This window comes from Lepidochelys kempii, chromosome 6 (assembly GCF_965140285.1).
Source record: "Lepidochelys kempii isolate rLepKem1 chromosome 6, rLepKem1.hap1, whole genome shotgun sequence".
In the NCBI taxonomy this organism is placed as follows: domain Eukaryota; kingdom Metazoa; phylum Chordata; order Testudines; family Cheloniidae; genus Lepidochelys; species Lepidochelys kempii.
Window position 1 is genome coordinate 94487422 of NC_136385.1, and position 20960 is coordinate 94508381.

General features: G+C 45.2%; 1 protein-coding gene across 6 annotated transcripts in view; it reads left to right on the top strand.

Annotated features, from left to right (window-relative positions):
• Positions 1–20960, top strand: part of NRXN3 (neurexin 3) — a 1346778-nt gene that overhangs the window by 574915 nt on the left and 750903 nt on the right. For all 6 annotated transcript variants that reach the window (XM_073349326.2, XM_073349320.1, XM_073349317.1 and 3 more), the window contains 4 exons: positions 12609–12728; positions 16399–16780; positions 17145–17335; positions 18171–18344. In XM_073349326.2, coding sequence (XP_073205427.1) covers positions 12609–12728; positions 16399–16780; positions 17145–17335; positions 18171–18344 — 867 coding nt within the window. The remainder of the gene's footprint in view (positions 1–12608; positions 12729–16398; positions 16781–17144; positions 17336–18170; positions 18345–20960) is intronic.

The following is a 20960-nucleotide window of genomic DNA, read 5'->3' on the forward strand; positions in this document are numbered from 1 at the left end:
ACATGAAGGGGAAAGGAGTCCAGGAGAGCTGGCTGTATTTCAAGGAATCCCTGTTGAGGTTACAGGGACAAACCATCCCGATGTGTCGAAAGAATAATAAATATGGCAGGCGACCAGCTTGGCTTAACGGTGAAATCCTAGCGGATCTTAAACATAAAAAAGAAGCTTACAAGAAGTGGAAGGTTGGCCAGGGAAGAGTATAAAAATATTGCTCAGGCATGTAGGAATGAAATCAGGAGGGCCAAATTGCACCTGGAGCTGCAGCTAGCGAGAGATGTCAAGAGTAACAAGAAGGGTTTCTTCAGGTATGTTGGCAACAAGAAGAAAGCCAAGGAAAGTGTGGGCCCCTTAATGAATGAGGGAGGCAACCTAGTGACAGAGGATGTGGAAACAGCTAATGTACTCAATGCTTTTTTTGCCTCTGTCTTCACTAACAATGTCAGCTCCCAGACTGCTGCGCTGGGCATCGCAACATGGGGAATAGATGGCCAGCCCTCTGTGGAGAAAGAGGTGGTTAGGGACTATTTAGAAAAGCTGGACGTGCACAAGTCCCTGGGGCCGGACGAGTTGCATCGAGAGTGCTAAAGGAATTGGCGGCTGTGATTGCAGAGCCATTGGCCATTATCTTTGAAAACTCGTGGCGAACGGGGGAAGTCCCGGATGACTGGAAAAAGGCTCATGTAGTGCCAATCTTTAAAAAAGGGAAGGAGGAGGATCCTCGGAACTACAGGCCAGTCAGCCTCACCTCAGTCCCCGGAAAAATCATTGAGCAGGTCTTCAAAGAATCAATCCTGAAGCACTTACATGAGAGGAAAGTGATCAGGAACAGTCAGCATGGATTCACCAAGGGAAGGTCATGCCTGACTAATCTAATCGCCTTCTGTGATGAGATTACTGGTTCTGTGGATGAAGGGAAAGCAGTGGATATATTGTTTCTTGACTTTAGCAAAGCTTTTGACATGGTCTCCCACAGTATTCTTGTCAGCAAGTTAAAGAAGTATGGGCTGGATGAATGCACTATAAGGTGGGTAGAAAGTTGGCTAGATTGTCAGGCTCAACAGGTAGTGATCAATGGCACCATGTCTAGTTGGCAGCCGGTGTCAAGTGGAGTGCCCAAGGGGTCGGTCCTGGGGCCGGTTTTGTTCAATATCTTCATAAATTATCTGGAAGATGGTGTGGATAGCACTCTCAGCAAATTTGCGGATGATACTAAACTGGGAGGAGTGGTAGATACGCTGGAGGGCAGGGATAGGATACAGAGGGACCTAGACAAATTGGAGGATTGGGCCAAAAGAAATCTGATGAGGTTCAATAAGGATAAGTGCAGGGTCCTGCACTTAGGATGGAAGAACCCAATGCACAGCTACAGACTAGAGACCGAATGGCTAGGCAGCAGTTCTGCGGAAAAGAACCTAGGGGTGACAGTGGACGGGAAGCTGGATATGAGTCAGCAGTGTGCCCTTGTTGCCAAGAAGGCCAATGGCATTTTGGGATGTATAAGTAGGGGCATAGAGAGCAGATCGAGGGACGTGATCGTCCCCCTCTATTCGACATTGGTGAGGCCTCATCTGGAGTACTGTGTCCAGTTTTGGGCCCCACACTACAAGAAGGATGTGGATAAATTGGAGAGAGTCCAGCGAAGGGCAACAAAAATGATTAGGGGTCTGGAACACATGACTTATGAGGAGAGGCTGAGGGAACTGGGATTGTTTAGTCTGCAGAAGAGAAGAATGAGGGGGGATTTGATAGCTGCTTTTAACTACCTGAGAGGTGGTTCCAGAGAGGATGGTTCTAGACTATTCTCAGTGGTAGAAGAGGACAGGACAAGGAGTAATGGTCTCAAGTTGCAGTGGGGGAGGTTTAGGTTGGATATTAGGAAAAAAATTTTCACTAGGTAGGTGGTGAAACACTGGAATGCGTTACCTAGGGAGGTGGTAGAATCTCCTTCCTTAGAAGTTTTTAAGGTCAGGCTTGACAAAGCCCTGGCTGGGATGATTTAATTGGGTGATTGGTCCTGCTTTGAGCAGGGGGTTGGACTAGATGACCTCCTGAGGTCCCTTCCAACCCTGATATTCTATGATTCTATGAACCTTGGTGAAATAAGGTAGCATGGCCTAGGGGAAAGCCAAGTTTTAATCCTGGACCTACTATTCACTCTCTGTGTGGCTTTGGGCAAATCACTTTAGTGTTGTCTCAGTTTCTTTTATTTGAAGATAATACTGTATCCATCTCCTTTCCAACGGTGTAGTGAGGGTGAATTAACTGTACGGTGCTCTGAACAGATAAAATGCTACATAAATGCTAAGTAAGTGTAGGAGTTTAGGGGTAGCAGCCCAAAAGGTGTTAGTTTATCATAGCTAAAGGAAGAACTTCATACCCACAAATACCGACCATGCCAGGAGAAGGGCACTTTGGGAGGAAAAGACAGTTTTCCTTGCCTGCAAGTAGTAAGAAAATGTGAAGAACCCCAATTGTATAGGTCCCAATACAATGAAAGTTCCACGTACAGGGATCAGGGCCTAAGGGCCTATCTGCTGTAGGGATCACTTCAGTTGCTGCCAAATGCAGCCACCTCTGGGTGGAAGTGGCAGTTGTTTAAACACCCATAGCAACACTTCAGGAGAGTAACTAGCGAAGAATCCTGTATTTAATTGAAATTACAGGAGGATTTTAGGGAGGGAGAATATATTTGCCAAAAATGGAATTTAGCCAAATGTTGTAGTGAACATCTCCTATTTGAGTACAGAGGAAAAGAGCCCTAGGATCTTAATAGGCACACGTGGCCACGGTCTCTCTTTTTTGCATCTTCTGTGAAACACAAACCTCCCTTTGTATATTTGTAAATGTAATTTAATGTACATGCTCCTGTAAAGGCAAAACCTCTGCTTGTGTTGCAGCAGCTGTTTTTTATCCGTAAATAATATAATTTGTGTGAAGGCTCCTCCCATCCAAGACACCGGGGGTGCTTATGTTGCTTAATTAAAAACTGCAACAAAAACACCCCTCTTAGCAATTAGCTAGACATGGAGGAAAGATTAACACATGTGGGTCCTGCAGTGGGGGGTAGGGGTGGGCGTGGACCATAGATTCATAGATAGATTCATAGATATTTAGGTCAGAAGGGACCATTATGATCATCTAGTCTGACTTCCTGCACAACGCAGGCCACAGAATCTCACCCACCACTCCTGCAAAAGACCTCTCACCTATGTCTGAGCTATTGAAGTTCTCAAATCATGGTTTAAAGACTTCAAGGAGCAGAGAATCCTCCAGCAAGTGACCCGTGCCCCATGCTACAGAGGAAGGCGAAAAACCTCCAGGGCCTCTTCCAATCTGCCCTGGAGGAAAATTCCTTCCTGACCCCAAATACGGCGATCAGCTAAACCCTGAGCATATGGGCAAGATTCACCAGCCAGATACTACAGAAAATTCTTTCCTGGGTAACTCAGATCCCACCCCATCTAATAACCAAAGCCCAGTAAGTGAGCCCAGTGTTTTGCAAACCCCAGAGAAGACCTTAACCCGGCACTGAAAGCTTAGGATTTCACTCGGATGTAGTTTCTGGGGCATAAAAGGTGTGGGTGTGAGGTTGGAGCTAGTCCTTTGAATGGTCCCTCATGGGTATTTACAAGAGCTGTGTGTAACCACTGAGACTCCTTTCCCTATGTGCACAAACCCCCCAAAGTTTTGGGACACTTCAGAAATAACAGAAGCATAACCCATCTATATTTGCACATGTTGCACCACTGGAAACTCTGTATACTGCTGGGAATTTGTTTGTCCAGTCTGATACAAACAGTGATGGCAGCTTAGTTCTTTGCTCTAATCTTAACATCAGTTTCTTGCTGTACATGTAGGGAGCAATGGGTGGCTGTGGGTAGTAGGGGTGAGAACAACACTGTGCCACCCTTGCTAGGCGTCACCTTCCAATAGTTGGAACAAGGGGGCTGGTCTCCAGATGTGAGCTCTGTCCCAGACTCAATCACTGTGTGACCTTGGATAAGTCACTTTAGCTTTCTGTGCCTCCGTTTCCCTCCCTGAAAAATGGGAATAGAGCTATCACTCTGCTAAAAGTTGCAAAATTCTCCAGGGAAACAAACTGTGTGTGAAGTATTACTATTCCATACATCAGAATTTGAACAGTACTGTAGGCTGCCTTATTGCTGTCATTTAGATCCTCATTCACACCCCACTGAATTCATTGCCTTCTTTCTGACCTCCACACCCCGAAGGCTCTTTATATTTATTCCTGTATCTAATTATAGGTGACCATGTTTTGTCACCCTAATACCTGTGTGGTCATTCTCCAAATTCAAATAATAAATAATTATTTTCCTCCTTAATAAATTGTTTGAAGCTGTGTTACACCATGAATTAGAGTCCATCAAATAGTTAACATGGGTCTCTCCCAACATGGATTGGAATAATTTGGGGGAAAAGAAAAAAAACCTGTTGTTGAAATTTCCGAGGTGCTTGGCTTGGGGAATCAGGAATGGGATTCAGTTCTTTCTTTTTAAGGAAAGTTGTTTAAATCTGGCCCAGGTCATCAGTGACAGTGTCATTCTTATCTGTGGGCTGCTTGCTGGCCTGCGTGGAAATGTACTAAGGTTGACTTCAACTACTAAATGGGTAAGGGTTCACATTGGGTAAGCTGTCCTTATTGGCCCACTTGTTGACAGCTTCCGTAGAGAGATCCACACTTAAACAGGAATGGAGACTGCATTCTTTTCTCACTAACAGTGCAGCTCTTCTGGGTCAGGGTTTAAGCACATTGCTGGAACACTGTGTGGGACGTTTGCACTTCTGCTGCCCATGCTGTACCTGTCCTATAAATAAAAAGTGCACTTTGATTTCCAGCGCTGTTAGTCCAGCGCTTACACTCACTTAATGTTAAGTTAAAGTTAACGAAGTGTAAAGTTTATCTGAAATTGAAAGTCACCAATAAATCTCTGCTTCCACTTTCCTGTTCTGTTCTGTTCAGGTCACACAATATGTTGCTGCTCTGATGGTTGCTTGTTTAAATACCACCTTACTGCACCATCATCCTTGAAAGATTTCATTATGATCTCACTTGTTTGCTAAGTATAATGGTAACTCGCTACTCTTGCATTTAATCCAAATTGGACAGTGAAACTAAAGGGCAGAAATATAATTCACAGTTTTACCACATATGCAATCAGCTAAATGTTTCAGTTTTAATTATCCAGTTAGTGTTTAATCATACACAATGTTATCAGCTCAGAAGGGGACACAAAACACAGGCTGTGCCCCAAAATACTGAGTCTGGAGGTTTGATTTTTGCCATCCTCACTCCAATTTAGTAATACGTTACTCCACAAGTATCCCTATGGAGAACATTGGTTAGGGTGGTTGAAAACGAGTAATGATGGCAGAATCTGGCTCTGAAGGTCTTTGTACAGGAAGCCAGGACTGCTTGTTTAAACTGTAACCTTTAACTTTATCGTGCTGTTTTAAAGCAGACAGAGTGTGGGTGGAAATAGTCTAACATTGAGTAAAAGCCATTTGGTGAACAAGGTTTTGGGGGAGGCTGAGTGTATGTTTCTGGGAAGGCGAAAGAGCTGATCTTGCGGCTTTTGATTTTTTTCCCCCTTGAGTTAATCTGTTTGTATATGATTGCTACTGGGAGGTTCTCATTTGCACTTGTAAGCCTTACTGATTGTTAGGTGTTGGTATTGGTATTTTTTTTACCGTGGTATAAATCTAAATAAATAAACTTTACTCCTGGTTTGGCTGCTGCAAATTATGCAGAATTCCATCAACTTCCAGATGGAACTGTAACTTTCGCGCCCTCCTGGCCAAGATGGAGTCTGCTGTGCAGGCAGCTCTGGCCAAGAGAAGGCGTGTGCAGGAATGGAGCAGGAAAAATCCCTTCCACCCCAGGGGCACCTGTTCCAACCCCCCCAAAGTGAGAAAACACACACACACACACACACACACACACACACTACAATGGATATAACAAAGGGAGATATTTATTTACAAAGGGATGAGAGGAGAAAAACAACAAGGGGAAATATAAGGGGAGCAGTAAAACAGAGTTGCATCCAAACCAAGGCCCCACAGGCCCAGTGGTAGTACAGTCTGAAAGGGCACACACCGAGCAATGTGTCTGCACACAGAGTTCAAGAGGCCTGAGCAAAGTTCCAGTCCAGTGCTGAGTCTTGGGTGCTCCTGGTCATCTTTGGTGCCAGTGAACTTTCCCCAGCAAACCCCTCTGATGCCCTTCTCTGCTGCTCTCTGCAAAGCCACACAGAGTGACCATCTCCCCACTTAACTAACTAGCAGCCTCCCTCCTTATTCCCAGTGCAGAGTCACAAGCCCCAGTACTCACAGCCCCATGCAGCTCTGGGCAGCAGTGATACTGGGTCTAGCTCCGGCTTGTCCTTCTCGGGCGATTCCCCCCGGCACAGTGCTCCTCCTGGCTCCTGTCCTGGTGTGTCCCTGATTGGCCGTGCTGTCCTTCGCAGGCTTTAGGCAGGTTCTCTGCTGCTTCAGTTTGGGAGGGCCTGCTTGCTGCAGCCCTTCTCCCTCTCTCTCCAGCTCCAGAGCCCCACCTGGAGTTTCCCTCCTTTCTCTCACTGCTCCCCCTACCCCATTAGGAAAAAGGTTTAAAGGGGCCATGCTCTCTAAACTCCAAGGGGTTACAGAACCATTCTGTACAGCTGTGAATGTAACCGTTTCCACAGGCCTGCTAAAAAGGCTTCTGTTTTAAGCATGTATTGTTTGATCTGAATAGCTTAATCTGGAGTGGTATATGGAAATGGCCCGCATGAAAGAATGGAGGATCCATGCAGGTAAGAATGGCCATGGGGGGTGAAGTCATTGATCTATCAGCGGGGGAAGCATACCCATTCATTTTTTTCTTAGCAGCAGTGTTTTCATGGTGAAGGGGTTTCTATAACCTGCATATGAGCAAAACCAGAGAGTGTGTGTTGGTGTGGTTGATGTCTCTAAAACAGATCTGCAACATATTGGGCATCTGGGGTCATTTGCTGTTTCCTTGCAATTAGCAATGCTTCTGGAGGGGAGAGTGGACTCCAGTCAGGAAAAAGGCCTGACAAATATGTTTCGTCCCGCCACAGTGCTGCCTCAGTTAAACATTCTCTTTCTTGATACACTAGGAAACTCCATGTTGATGGTTTATATTCAGCTGTACCTAATGCTAATTGAAGGGACTTGTGGTTGCAGCTAGCTGTGCATTTAAGCCTTGTTCCTATTCTAACATTCACACTGTCCTTCGGGGTGACTCACTAGATGTCAGGCAGCTGCAGGAGCAAAGTTGAGGTTATTTCATGGCCTCCCTGTCCTCTACCAGATTCTTCCTACTCTACTTTCCTCACCCAAACCTTCCCCAATTCCTTCAGTGCATTAAGGAATGAATACAAATTTCCTGGCTGGGGAGCTGTACATAGAGTATCTTCTTAAAAGCACCTCTGATAAGTCTGGGCTAGAGGAAAGGTGGGGCATTTGGTGTTAGGCATAAGAGTGGCACAGATCAGTGTGTAACATCTTGACTTAATCTTTCCCACTAACAGTTCCCAGATACGTATTTCCCTCTTTCCCTCTTTCCCCATTCACCATCTTCTAACCACATCAGTGAGGCAGTTTGCTTAGCAGTTGCACTAGTCCAGTCTTATCATAAGTATAATGAGAGCTATCTAAGGTGCACTTGTCCCCTCTAACTGCAGGAAGGACCTGCATGGCTCGTCCTACAATCACACATTCACTTTTTGCTAGTAGTTTCAAAGTATTTTGTTACCAATGGAAAAAAAACAAACAATTTTCTGGTGTTCCAGATGCATCAGTAGGGAGGAAAAATTCTCAAATCCGTGGGACGTTGACTGAACTCCAGGAAGACATTGCCCTGTGTCTAATGGGCATGGAAATGCCCAGCTTTTGTAGCCTGTCTCTGCTCACTAGGCAACGCTGAGACACATAGTGTGGCAGCAAAGCAGTGTCGGAATTCTGTGCAATCTCTCTTTAAGGCTTCTTGTGAGTCTTCTCTAAAATCCCACTATCAAGACACAGCAATAGTTTATTTTTATTTCTGCAGTGACCAGGAACCCTCCCCAGGGTCTATCCCTGTGCCTTCTTGCTTTGTCTCCCTAGCTCCAACAGTCACACATGGTGACCTTTCTCCACTCCTGAGTGACCTAAACAGTAATTCAATAGAAAGACAAAGTCTGGTCTCATGGAGGCCCATTTTGATTCTATAACTGGATCAGGTCATGATAACCTGTGTTGAAGGGATGGGAGATTTTTGAGCTCCTGCGCTTATTTTTATAGACCGCTCTGTGACGCACACAGCAGTGAGTGATAGGTACGGAGGAAGAGGGATGCCCTTTCACTGCCAGCCTTCAGTTTCCGTTTTGCACTGCCATTGTTCCACTGAAATTAATGAATCATTGGAGCATATCGGGTACATTCAGGGAGGGGGGAATTCTGTGTAGCAGGGCCATTCTAAATGGGGAGTAGTCAGTTCCCTTCAAATCATTGTTTATGCTCCTGGAAGGATGCATCCCTCTGACTAGACCCTTATTTCAGTTGAGTAGGTTCTCTTCAGCTAAGACTAAAGGGCAGTACGTCCTTGAGCCATTTAGGGTGGTTGTGTTTTTTTCTATTAAAACATAAGGTAGCTCTGTATGGACCCTCATGCCTGCCTGCTAGAGGCCTTACTGTTAATTGACCATGATGGGTCTTTTACATGGAAATGATGTTGGGGACATCCTGAGAGAGTCTTCTCAAGACTAAAGAGTTGCATTATATACATTATGGACACTGACTCTGGGCAGATTGAAGAAACCTACTTGAGCCTGAGTTGAAAGTGGCAGCCTCGCCAAGCAGTCATTGGCTGCACACTTCAGTAAGTTGCTGAATTTGTGTGTTAGCAGATGATGAGCCATCTGAGGAGAGGTTTTGCTCCGGAATGGGGACTGATTACCTTGAACATTAAGGAAATACTTACGTAGTTGCTTCATTCAAGTTTTAACACGTGAGATGGAGGGGCCTCTTCTCTCCTGATGACGCATGGTACATAGTGCCCATCATCTTTAGAAGTAGTTAGGAAGATGCGTCAAAAGACCAAGAGGCCCCAAAGGTGGAACAATGTGTTCTCCTTAAAGACAGCCGTGAAATTCCAGCATCTTCATGTTTATCTTCTCACTCAAGCAAAACTTCTCTTATTGTTCCTCTTGCGCAATGCTAATCATTCTGCCTCTTATTTGTCCTTGCTCATAAAAAATAAGTAATGTGCAAAAATTGCCGAAGGACCAGCTGCCATCTCATCAAAAACATTATAAATAGAAAACGTTTCCAGCAGCTCAGCTTCATAGCTTCTGTCTTCTTTCTCTTCCTCCTTTTTTATTGCCAGGGATCTTAGTATATGGGGTAAGGTGCATCGTTGAGTTTCTTCGCTGTCCATCTGCTCAGAAGAGGCCAAAACTTCCAATCTATGATATCACAGTTGGTTGCAGTGGTGCTGTAACTGAGAGCAGACGATGATGTCTGGTGGGCACCGAACCATAGGTGGCTGCCTAAAGATAAACAACTCACTTCTTCCATGCACATGGATAAAATTTTCAGAAGTGCTTTTCTCGTTTCTAAAAATGGTTATACTCTCTGAAATCGCTAATAACCGCACGCATCTGCACTCTCAGTATACAGGTCCTGCTTCTGCAATTGATGGTGTGTGATGGGTCACTACCTCATACACAGCCACATTGCAGTAAGTAGGGCTCCATGCAGATTCAGCAGTTCATTTACGCACTACCAGTTGCAGAAACGCAGCCTATGTTTGTTCATTTGCAAGTCAGCCTGCACACGCCTTCAACAGGGATGTGAACATTACAGCTGGTTGAATACAGAAAACCAGTGTTTGTGAGCATTGATTTGCATTTCAAACACTTGTTTGGTTTGACTATGCTTGTGTCCTCTTATTCTTGACACTTCCTATGGAATGGGTTTGTGTTTGTAGGGAGGCTCGGGGAGTAGCATCCCTTCGTAGGAGTACCCAGAGTTACATACGAACCAGGGAGTCCATGCGTGGAGAGGGGTATTAATTATTCTCCTCTTATAAAGGTTCCATCTAACGAGGTAGCACTAAGAAGACTAGTCAAAGAAGGCAGTGCCCAAGCAGTCCGTAGGTGGAAAATTGTTAGCCCAAACCATTTGGTGAATGCTTGTAAATAACATACCCATTGGCAGAAATCAGGACCAGTTCATGAACAGCAGAAAGTCCTGAACTTCTCAGATAATTTATTTGCATTAAGTTTAATCAGCTCTACAGAAACTCCTGCCAGATTCTTTCTGTTTGTAGCATCTTTTCTTTAAAAAAAGATGACAGTTGATGTGTGAAGCGGAATAGGACCCAGCTGGCTTTCCCATAGCTCTGTCAGCTCTGTAGGACTAATCGTGGGAACTCATCTGTTTCAGTAAAGTCCGCAGCTATGGCTCTGAGCCATGATGAGTAAGAAGATGCTATATTTTTACATGATCACGTTTCTGACCATCACCACACTGGACTATTTCAGTTGAATAAACCCCATCGAGCCCCAATATTTGTATAGAAAAAATCTCATAGCATCTGAAAGTACACTAATAAGTAATAAACATATTTTACAAAGACCCAGAACAATGAACATGCAGTGTAAGCCAAGACTGGAGCAGTAAAGATGAATATTGGATAATTTCAGACTTGTCAACATGCCCTTCAAGGGTTTCTGCCTTCTGTTTCCTCCATGACCTGTGAACTGCCCCATAGTCAGTGGACACCATTGAAGCACCATTCACAACCCCAGATAAGTGCCCGAACAGCAGTAACTTCTGTGCAATACTTGGCAGAGGAGATGCTGTGTTCCTGCAGTCACTGCAGAGTGGCATGTGTTGGGTTTCTAATGGAGCCCCTTGTATTGGCACAGGCAGAAACTTTGCTGGCTGGTCAAATACATAATACAGGCTGTGGGCCAAATTCTGTTCTCGTACCAATTTAAAATCTCATGCAGCTCCATTGAGCTTCCATAAACTTGTGCCATTTTAATGGAGAGCAGAATTTGGGTGTCATGTGTAACCTACCTGCCCTGTGGACTTGGAGTTCATTTTCATGCCATTGGTTTGACTTTGTCACGCAGGAATGGCATAGCCACAAGCTAGGAATTGTGGCAACACAGGGTGGTTCCCCTGGCAAGGAGGAATTCTCACTAGAGTTATACTATGCAACTCACCTTCTTTGGAACCAAGGGAAGAGAAGGATGACCCGCATTGCTACTCCAGTGACTGTGGCAGCTCTGCTTTTCCTTTCCTCTGTGTCTAAACTGGCTAGCAGTAGGCATTTGACTACAATCAGACTTTTCTGCCAGCCATGACACAGTGCATTATTCGTTCTGATTTGCTTTTCACTGCTTCATTTTTACTGTTTTTGAATACAATGGACAAATCTTATTATAGTTGACTATAACGTGGACAAGTGATCTGGATTTTTCACAAAGTCTTGACCTGCAGCAACTCCTGCTATGTCAGTTACGATCCTTACCACAGCTGTACCAATGCACATCAATTCTGACCCCCTGCATACCTTGCTCATTCATTCCTGGGCTCCCCCTACCACAGCTCTGTCAATGCTTCTTAGTCCTGACTTACATCACCCTCTGCTGTACTAGTTGTGGGCTTCCCACACACACCTGTGCCAAGGCAACTCAGTGCTAAGCTGCAACCCGCATGGACACTTTGAATTTAGCACAATCCACTATTTGATCTTCACTCACTGACTGATATGCACACAGTGTCACAGTTCTGGAATTGGAAGCAATTAGCATTTCAAAAGTTTGGCTGCCCAGCATAATGAGTGGGGAATAAAGCTGGACATCGTGGGGGAAATGACTGGTTTCCCTTCAGGAGCATTGTTTGCAAGGAGAATTGTTCTTGTTTTCTTTTTATGGGAGAACATCCCCAAATGGAAAAGCCCTGATCTAGGGGGATGGAGAGGGCTGAGAATGCTGTTTGCTTTACGGTTCTCTGGCAATCAGTCAAGTTGGTGGGTGCTTGGTCATGGTTGGAGACCTGTAGGGCGAAACCAGCCTGGTGTGTATGACACTAAGATTAAGGAGGCCCAGTGCCCAGGAGAAACAATTTTGTGGAATCTCTAGCCTCTAGTAGCATGTTGCTATTCTTCTAACTATAGAGACTTAATAAAGCAGAATTCCAGCTCAGTACTGGTCTCACTCCAGAGTTATTCCCACCATCAGCATGTTCCCCTAGCATTGCGATATGCCATATGAAGTTATGTTGGCAATGATGAGTTCTGGGGGAGACAGGAAAGGTGTTTAGCCCTCCACCTACCTTTCTATGCATGTGCCTTCTGGGATGTGAGGGAGAAAGCACTTTTTAGAGTGTAAGGGGTAATGATCTTGATCCATTTTGGGTGAGAAAGGGACAGAAGTTTGGATTTGGCTCAGAGCACTGGTTCCTTTGCCATCTTCTGATGAGCTGCGGTCAATATCACACCAGGGTGATTTTGGTGACTCTCCTAATCAGGCAAGCACTGCCGTGTAGTAGGGTCCGTCTTTAACTCTTGTACTTATCACCATCCCCAGGCAAAGGACCTGAAACTCTGTATGCTGGGCAGAAACTTAATGACAATGAGTGGCACACAGTCCGGGTGGTACGGCGAGGAAAGAGCCTCAAACTGACAGTTGATGATGACGTAGCTGAGGGTGAGTGCAATGTACTGGTATCTCTACTGTCTTTCTTTGTTCTTAGCTTCTTTTCAGAATACACATGCACCCTTCTTCTTTGTCTCTCTTTCTCCTCCACCTTTCTGTGTAGGCCTCTGAACTGGGGATCACTGTGTTGCAAATCCAGTTATGAGGGCCTCTTTCTTCCCAACCAATTCTGGCAACAGTGGCCTGGAGTGGACCCTGGGAATGGAGACGCATCAAGCAGAATGCACAAGGGCTTGAACTCACTCAGAAAGCAAGAAGGAAGCCATTGAGATGTTAGAGAGGGAAGGAAGTGTGTTAATTTGCTCTTGGTTATGTGCCTGCATGTAGTATGTGAGGGAGGAATAAGAAGAGATCCATATAGCCAACCCCAAATGTTCAAAAAACATTAGACAACCCTCCCCCCCCCCGACACACACGCACTATAAGCTTAAAATCATGCAATTTTAAAAAAAATATATTGGGTTCTTTGGTCTTGTGGTCTTGAGCCTTTAGAGTTCCTTTTTGCCATCTGCTCCTTTACAACAATGGGCGCTAGAAATATATTTTAATTTTTCTAAATGAAAGCTGAGATTTCCACATAACCGCATGACTCTGGGAGTTGGCGCTTTAAGAGAAATACTTGCTATCTTGAGAGGCTTGTGATGAAAATATGAGAGTCTAGGAGAAGCAGCTAATTAAGGTTGAGTTTGCCCCCTTGCAACTCCTCCTGTTCAGCTGTGCTCTAGATAGAAGACTCTCTTCCAAATTCCATGGGTCCTCCTCATAGAAAGCTCCTGGGGAATTTCTTAAGTATTTATAATAAGAGGGGGCTTCTGGCATCTGAACAGGACCTAGTTGTAAGCAACCTGACAGATAAAAACTTCAGCAAAAAAACTAAAGATGGGTAATAGGGTTTGAAATGACCCAGGCATCCTGCTGGCTTAACAGGTGGACAAGGGGGTGGTTTCAAAGTACTTGATCATATGTGCTCTCTAAATCATTCGTGCTAAATGTACACTCTGTGGTGTGGTGAGAAATGGAGAGAGAGATGCCCAGTGTAATACCAAACACACCTTTGCTAGTTCGAGCAAGGAGCAGATGGGGCTTCCTCACGTCACTGGGCAAGTTCTTCTGCTTAAGAGGCAACTTTTCAGCCTTAGAGTGAATTTTTGACTTTGCCTCTGTGCTGGAGAGCACAATAACACAGTTCACTTGCATTAGAGGAATTCTGGAAGTGATTTTCAGTAACAGCCACTAGATGGCACTTTCATCATACAGCTAAGAAAGGTGCACAAAGAAAACTGCCACTTGAAAGTGCATTTTTCATAAAACCAATCAGTTTTATGAAATATATAAAAATATATGTATATACATCCAAATAGTTATGTTAAAAACATGTTACGGTTGTAAAGTTAAACACATGAAAGTTAGGAAATCCCAGAACTATGGTTGTCTGTGCAGCCTTAAGTTGCTCCCCCCCCACCCTTTTGCCTGTGCATTATGTAAGTCTTGAACTACATGATCAGATGCTATTGTTTTCTACAGGACACCTGTCTAAGTAGTGAACAGGATGGATCTTCTATGAGGATGAAACAGGGTTGTATAGAAAAGGAGGCTATTTTATGTAGGCCTCCTGCATTGTTTATTGCAGAAGTTGGGAGATGTGTAGTGAATGTAGAGTGTAGTGATAGGAAAAGATGGGTCTCATGAATAAGGCTGTTGAATGGTGCCCTGGTGATGTGGATCCTATATCTGCCTCTGGCACAGAGTTTCTCTAGGGTGCTAGTCAAATCATTTAAGCCCAACTTTTAACAGGTTGTCACTGATTGTGTTCCTCACTTTCTGGGTGCCCAACATGAGAGCCTGGGATCTGAGCACTCAGAATGGCAACTGAAGTCCATTGGAGATGTGCTTGTCTATATACAGTGCTATACAATGCTAAATATCTGGAAAAATCAAGTCCTAGGCATCCTAAACTGAGTATACAAAATTAGTGGTTACTTCTGATCTTACTCTCTCTATCTCAGCTGCCCATCTGTAATGTTGAGGTACTACCACCCGCTCACCTCGCAGGGGTCTGTGAAGCTCTTGAATATTTCAGAAAAGCCCATGCGGAAATGTAGTAATTTTGTCTTCAGAGCAGAATTTCAATAGTGTGCTGCAAGTAAGCATAAGGGCCACACTGAGGAGAAAACAAAATATTGAATAGCTAATTGAGCACTATCCAGTCTGTGCACTGAATGGGGTAGGGGTCCTGGGGAAAAATAGTATATGCATTATAATACTGCCTTTATTTGCATAAGGGGGCTGAATTAAGGTGCACAGGCAACCTTAGCTCTTGCATTTCCTAACTTGTGAGTGCTTGACTTTGCAACCTTAACATTTTTGAACATTGTTTTTGTATGTGTAATGTATAAATGAGTATCTGTACTGATATAGAAGTACAATATGTATATGTAATTAACTAAATATGCTTTAAGGTCATATAACTAGATATTTTGTTATACTGAATAATGAAAATTCATCACCAAGACATGTAGAGCCCAGATCATGCAATAATTTGGTGTTTGAAGTTAACGAGGCTGTCTTATCTGTTGCCTGTTCATGCGTTAACCCCCTACCGTGCTGCTGAGCAGAGCTAAGCAACAACCAGAATAACATCAGACAGCGGGAGAGGCCATTTTCCTTGTGTGGAGCAGCAGAGTGAATTTTTAACACATTATCATTTTTATGCCTGTGTCCGTGTTTCTCATTCTCTCTCTCTTTTTTTTTAACTCATTTCATCAATCATCAAACTAGGAACCAACAACTTATTTCAAAAGTGTATCTGAATTGTTTGTTTTTTTTTCAGCAGTCCTGATCTGGCAAGCTGCTGAGTGCCTTCAACTTTGGTTATTTTTGGTTGGAGCTGAGGGCACCTAGCGCTAAGCAGTGATGGACTCTTGGACTGTAAGTCCCTGGAGGAGGGACCTGGTCTCCCCTCCAGTGCTGAGCATGCTGTGGGAGCTTAACAAATAATACATTTAAATGACACCCCTGAAAGCTAAATGAAATCTCACTCTTGGTCCTTTCCTAATTACCACCTTCTTCCATCATTCCCCCTTTCGTCCTCTCTATGAATCAGCTCTGTGCATCTGCTGGCTCCCATCTCTCTCTGTGGTGGAGTGATAAGGTCTCCGCTTGTTTCAGTGAATGTGGTACCCTGGCACATCTGGCTCATATAAGCATGTCTGCCCTGTTTCTGTAGAATGGGGTCTCTGAGATAATGAAGTAGTTTCAGTGCAGTTTTCTAGGCTCTGTGCCAAGCAGGGATGTGATGATGAGGTTCGTAGGGTCATTATGGAAGGACAGAAAGTGTTAGCAACCCAGGCCAGCAGAGACCTACCCTTAGGGAAGGAGCAGGGAGTTCACTGTCCACAACCCACTTGGTCCTCCACTTTTCAGAGTGCCCACGGGAGTGCTGGTGGCTTTTGTAGTGTGGAAACTTGGCTGCTAGGAATTGGACTGTACCCCCCAACTCATTTCATACACAGGCTGCCTATTAGATGATTACTTTATCCTTACTCTGAAATTTATCCTTACCGATATGGAAACCTGAAGGTGAATTGCTTTCTTTAGCCTGTTTACCAATCCCCTAGCATGCTGTGTGTTCTAAATCTTTCCTCTTGTTTGCGGCATTCAGGTACAATGGTTGGCGACCACACCCGCTTGGAGTTCCACAACATTGAAACGGGGATCATGACAGAGAAGCGGTACATCTCCGTCATCCCCTCTAGCTTCATTGGCCACCTCCAGAGTCTCATGTTTAATGGGCTGCTCTACATTGACCTGTGCAAGAACGGTGATATTGACTACTGTGAGCTGAAAGCACGCTTCGGCCTCCGCAACATCATCGCTGACCCGGTCACCTTTAAGACCAAGAGCAGCTACCTGAGTCTGGCCACCTTGCAGGCCTACACCTCCATGCACCTATTTTTCCAGTTCAAAACCACCTCAGCTGACGGCTTCATCCTCTTCAACAGCGGTGATGGCAGCGATTTCATCGCAGTCGAGCTGGTCAAGGGGTGAGTGAGCTTTGTGCTGTGGTCCCTGAGGGCATTCGGCTAAGCTGTGGATACCCTTTAAAATGTTTATACAAAGAGAGAAAGTCCTCTGGCTAGTCAATTTCTGTTCTTTTTTAATGGGGCATATGGTGTTGTGGTTAAGCAAAAGACTGGGACTGTGGGGTTCTATTCCTGACTGCCACTTATTCATGCTGGGGTGGAGTCTCTGATGTGATACGTCTTTCTCATATCTAGATACTGTGATCCTATGTCATAAAGCTTTCACCAAATTTTGCCTAAGAGTCTATTAGCTGTGCTTAGAGTAAGACCAACAGTAGCTCTGGAGTCTCCAGATGATCTGAGCTGGCATGTGTGTTGTTCACAGGTACATACACTACGTGTTTGACCTTGGGAATGGTCCTAACGTCATCAAGGGCAACAGCGATCGGCCTCTCAATGACAACCAGTGGCACAACGTGGTCATCACCCGAGACAACAGTAACACCCACAGCTTAAAAGTGGATACCAGGGTTGTTACTCAGGTTATCAATGGTGCCAAAAATCTTGACCTTAAAGGTAAATCTCAGAAGCATGCCAGTGCCCCTTTGGGCCTGCAGGAGGTGTGGGGGGAGAGAGCAGTAGCCAAGGAGAAGCTGCATAACCATGGACAAGGAATGGAAGGTCTGGGATGTGTTGTGGGGTTCTTTGAATTTCATTCTGCGTTTGCTCTATTGGCAAGTTCTCTAAGCACCATACTTTGCTGATCTTGTTCCTTCAGAGATTGTTTTTCAAGCATACTCACACTGTAGAATTACTCCTTCGACACAATTATTATTCTTTGATTAGGACAGGCCTCTCCTGCATTAATCTATTATTCTAGATCAGGTACAGCATTGACAGAACTAGAGTGGCAGGATGCATAGACAGTCAGGAGTAAGAACTGCTGTTTATGGGGAAGCACAGGATTGATAATAAGGTGGTATTGGTCAATATGGAAGCATATTTGTAAAAGTAGGGTGGGAAGGGCAGGTGATCAGGATCAAAGGGCATTGATGCAATTGTTAGATTTTTGTCCCCTTACACAATAAGTGGTGCAGCTGGTTGAAGTTGATGCTCAGTTACAGAGCTGTGTGAGGGCCCAGGACAGGAGTGACAGGTGATGCTTCAGGTCAGGTTCTGGATATGTTGACAGGCTTGTGTGAGGGTCCATGACAGGAACAGCAGTGGATGCTGCATGTACACTGAGGTGGGTTAGCCAAGCTGGGTTCCGGATCACACCATACACAGCTCTGGCTACCCTTTTTTCACTGGCAGTGCAATTCATTTAATGAATATAAGGTAAAGGCAACTCTGGAAGATACATTTATTTTACTTCCTTTTGCTTTTGTCTTTTTACCCTGTTTATCTCCAGGTGATCTCTACATTGCTGGCCTGGCTCAAGGCATGTACAGCAATGTCCCGAAGCTAGTGGCTTCACGTGATGGGTTTCAGGGCTGCCTAGCATCAGTGGACTTGAATGGGCGCCTGCCTGATCTAATCAATGACGCTCTCCACCGCAGTGGGCAAATTGAGCGCGGATGTGAAGGTACAACTCACTTTAGAGGCATTCCCCTCTCGGGCAGCTCCCCTTATCTCTTCACTGCCCCCTGCTCCGCCGCTCACCAACTTTACAGGCCATCTCATTGGTTTGCTTTCATTGTGATGTCCTTCACTGCCATCAGCATGTAATTGCCATGTTTGTAACCTCCTGACTGTGTAGTGTCTGAGTGGGGGTGATCAGTGGTTGCCAATGACTCTTTCATGTAGTTATATTACCCTAGGATATTGTGTCTCCAGCAATGGAAAGATGTTGGGCTCGGTGTTGGTAGCAAGCTCCTCATGTGCTTTTCCTACAGAGCCACTTATTGACACTAAGAATATTTAAAGTGTCTAGCCTCGCTCTGGAGTCAAGGTTCTCAGCTGTGCTCTGCAGGCCACCAGTTGTCCACAGGGCCCTTTTTGGGACTCCACAAAACTAAACATTTTGAAGACCAAGTAGTGGCAGGGAAAAGGGGATGAGGGCTTGCGGAGGTGAGGACAGGTCAAAGAGAGCATTCCTTTTATGAAGTGGGCCTCACAGTGGAAGAGTTGGAGAATGGCTGAAGGTGCTTTCATTAAAGTGATTTCTAGCACCTTAAATGAATGACTTCTTATCCAGGCCAGACTTCCAGCAGCCAAAAATAAAATGACTGACTTTAAGATCACTAGCTCAAGCACATGGATGTGGTATGTGAACAATTACAACTACTACTCCCAAAGCTTAGACCTGTACCACTTGAGTTACATGATAATTTTTGTTGGCTTGTCAGTAGTGCTATGGCATATGTCTCTTTGTAGGCCGGCATTCACTACTGGGGAAAACTAATCTCACACACTGACACAAAAGATGTGCAATCCTATCGAGGACCCTAATGCTTGTGGACCCTAACTGCTAGGTGGCCCACATGTAGAATAAGATCCTTCTATGCACATGCATGCACGCCAGCTGGTATATTACATTCCCCACCAAGCTAACAATTGGCCATTTGGGTCCCTCCATCCCCTTGAAATGCCCTTCCTTCCCACCAGGGTTGTTGCTAGGCAGTTTTGGAAATTCCGGTGGAGTGCCATCTCCTCCAAGCCTTTAAGAACTGGGAAGCCTTAAAGCAGCAGCTCCACTTGAAACCAAACCCTTCCCTACAGCTCATCAGTTGGGTGTTCTGGTTTGCAGGGAGTGTTTGATCCCAGTCCTTCTGTTGCTGGGTAAAAGTAAATTCTTCAATAACTGGTGGGAGTTATTTGTGTCCTGGGATGAGAGAAGAAGGCCCTTGATATAAACCCTATTTTCATAGCAAGGGAGTGTGATACACAGTCGCGTAGCCTGGTCTTCCTTCCTCCCCAGCATGCTTTTAATGGGGCCTATTAATCTGGCCATTTCCCCTGGAAGTCACAGTGGTCCCTAAGCACTTGTAGCTGTGCCTATTAGGCCTGTAGTCAGGGCGCCAAAAGTGGGAATACTGTCTCTCTCGCTCTCGTACAGTATTGCTTTCAGGGCTCTGGAAAATTCCCTTTCCCTTCATAAAAATGCTCCCTTTGGATTCTTCCCAGCTGTCATCTCATTGCCCAGAAAACCTTTCTTCCAAATTGGGAGTTTCTGTTAAGTGTATTTTTAAAATATATAGCTTGTGCAGTTTTGTGTGTGTGGGATGGCTAGTAGCTCTCCTAGGCCCCTGCTTTAGGCCAGCCCATCCTCCTGACTGAGGGTGGCTGGCTAAAGCTCTCTTCAGAGCCAGCGATCTCTGCTCCTGGCTCAGCAAATAGGAGTCACTCAAGTGACATGAACTGTTTACCCTCCCCCAGGAAAAGAGCCATTACACTGGCCAATAGAGCTTGGATCCAAATGAGTGGTCACCTTTCCTACTACTGGTGCCCAGGGCAGCTGTGTCCTGCCAGGGCTGTAGCTCCCAGTACATCTCCCCACCCCTCCTTTCTGCTACAGCATCTATTTTCAGCTCGCCAGCCATTCCTATAAGATAAGCCCTAGCACTGTTCCTACCAGTGTTCCAATGCAGGTGTTGCCTGAATGCGGGGATCGAGTCACCCTTAGTGGCACTAGCAGGCATCCTTCTCTGAGCTGCATCAAAGGAAAATCAAACCTCAGAAGAAGGAAGTGAGAAGAGCCACCAGTGCCTTCATCCTGTCATTGCAGGAACGTGATCTTTTGAGGTAACGCTTACCTCATCCTCATGGGCAGTTGTTGAACACCCTGCCAGCATGCCCTGGGATAGAAACAACAACAGTCCCAAAGGAGTGAGGAAACACAAGGCTGGTTCTCCTGCCTTAGGACAGATGTCCCAGCAGCCTCCAGGACAGTGATGTGCTGTAGTCAAGATGTGAGAGTATGCGCCAACTCTTCTTGTGGCCTCCCTGAATAGTGGTCATATCTCACCTGCCCTTCCTCTCAGTGCTACACTTTCTGCAGTGTATGTCTGGTGCTGATTGAACAATCTGTTTATATAGTGGCTCCGGGTGCAGTGTCACCCCACCCTGAAAGGCTGAGGGCCCGGACAGCTGTTGGGCTCCATGCCACCATTTTGAGCATATAAAATCATTTGGAATAAACACATCTTTGAGCTAATCTCTTGTGCAGTGTTTTTGATTTTGGGGAGTGAGGGTGGGTAAG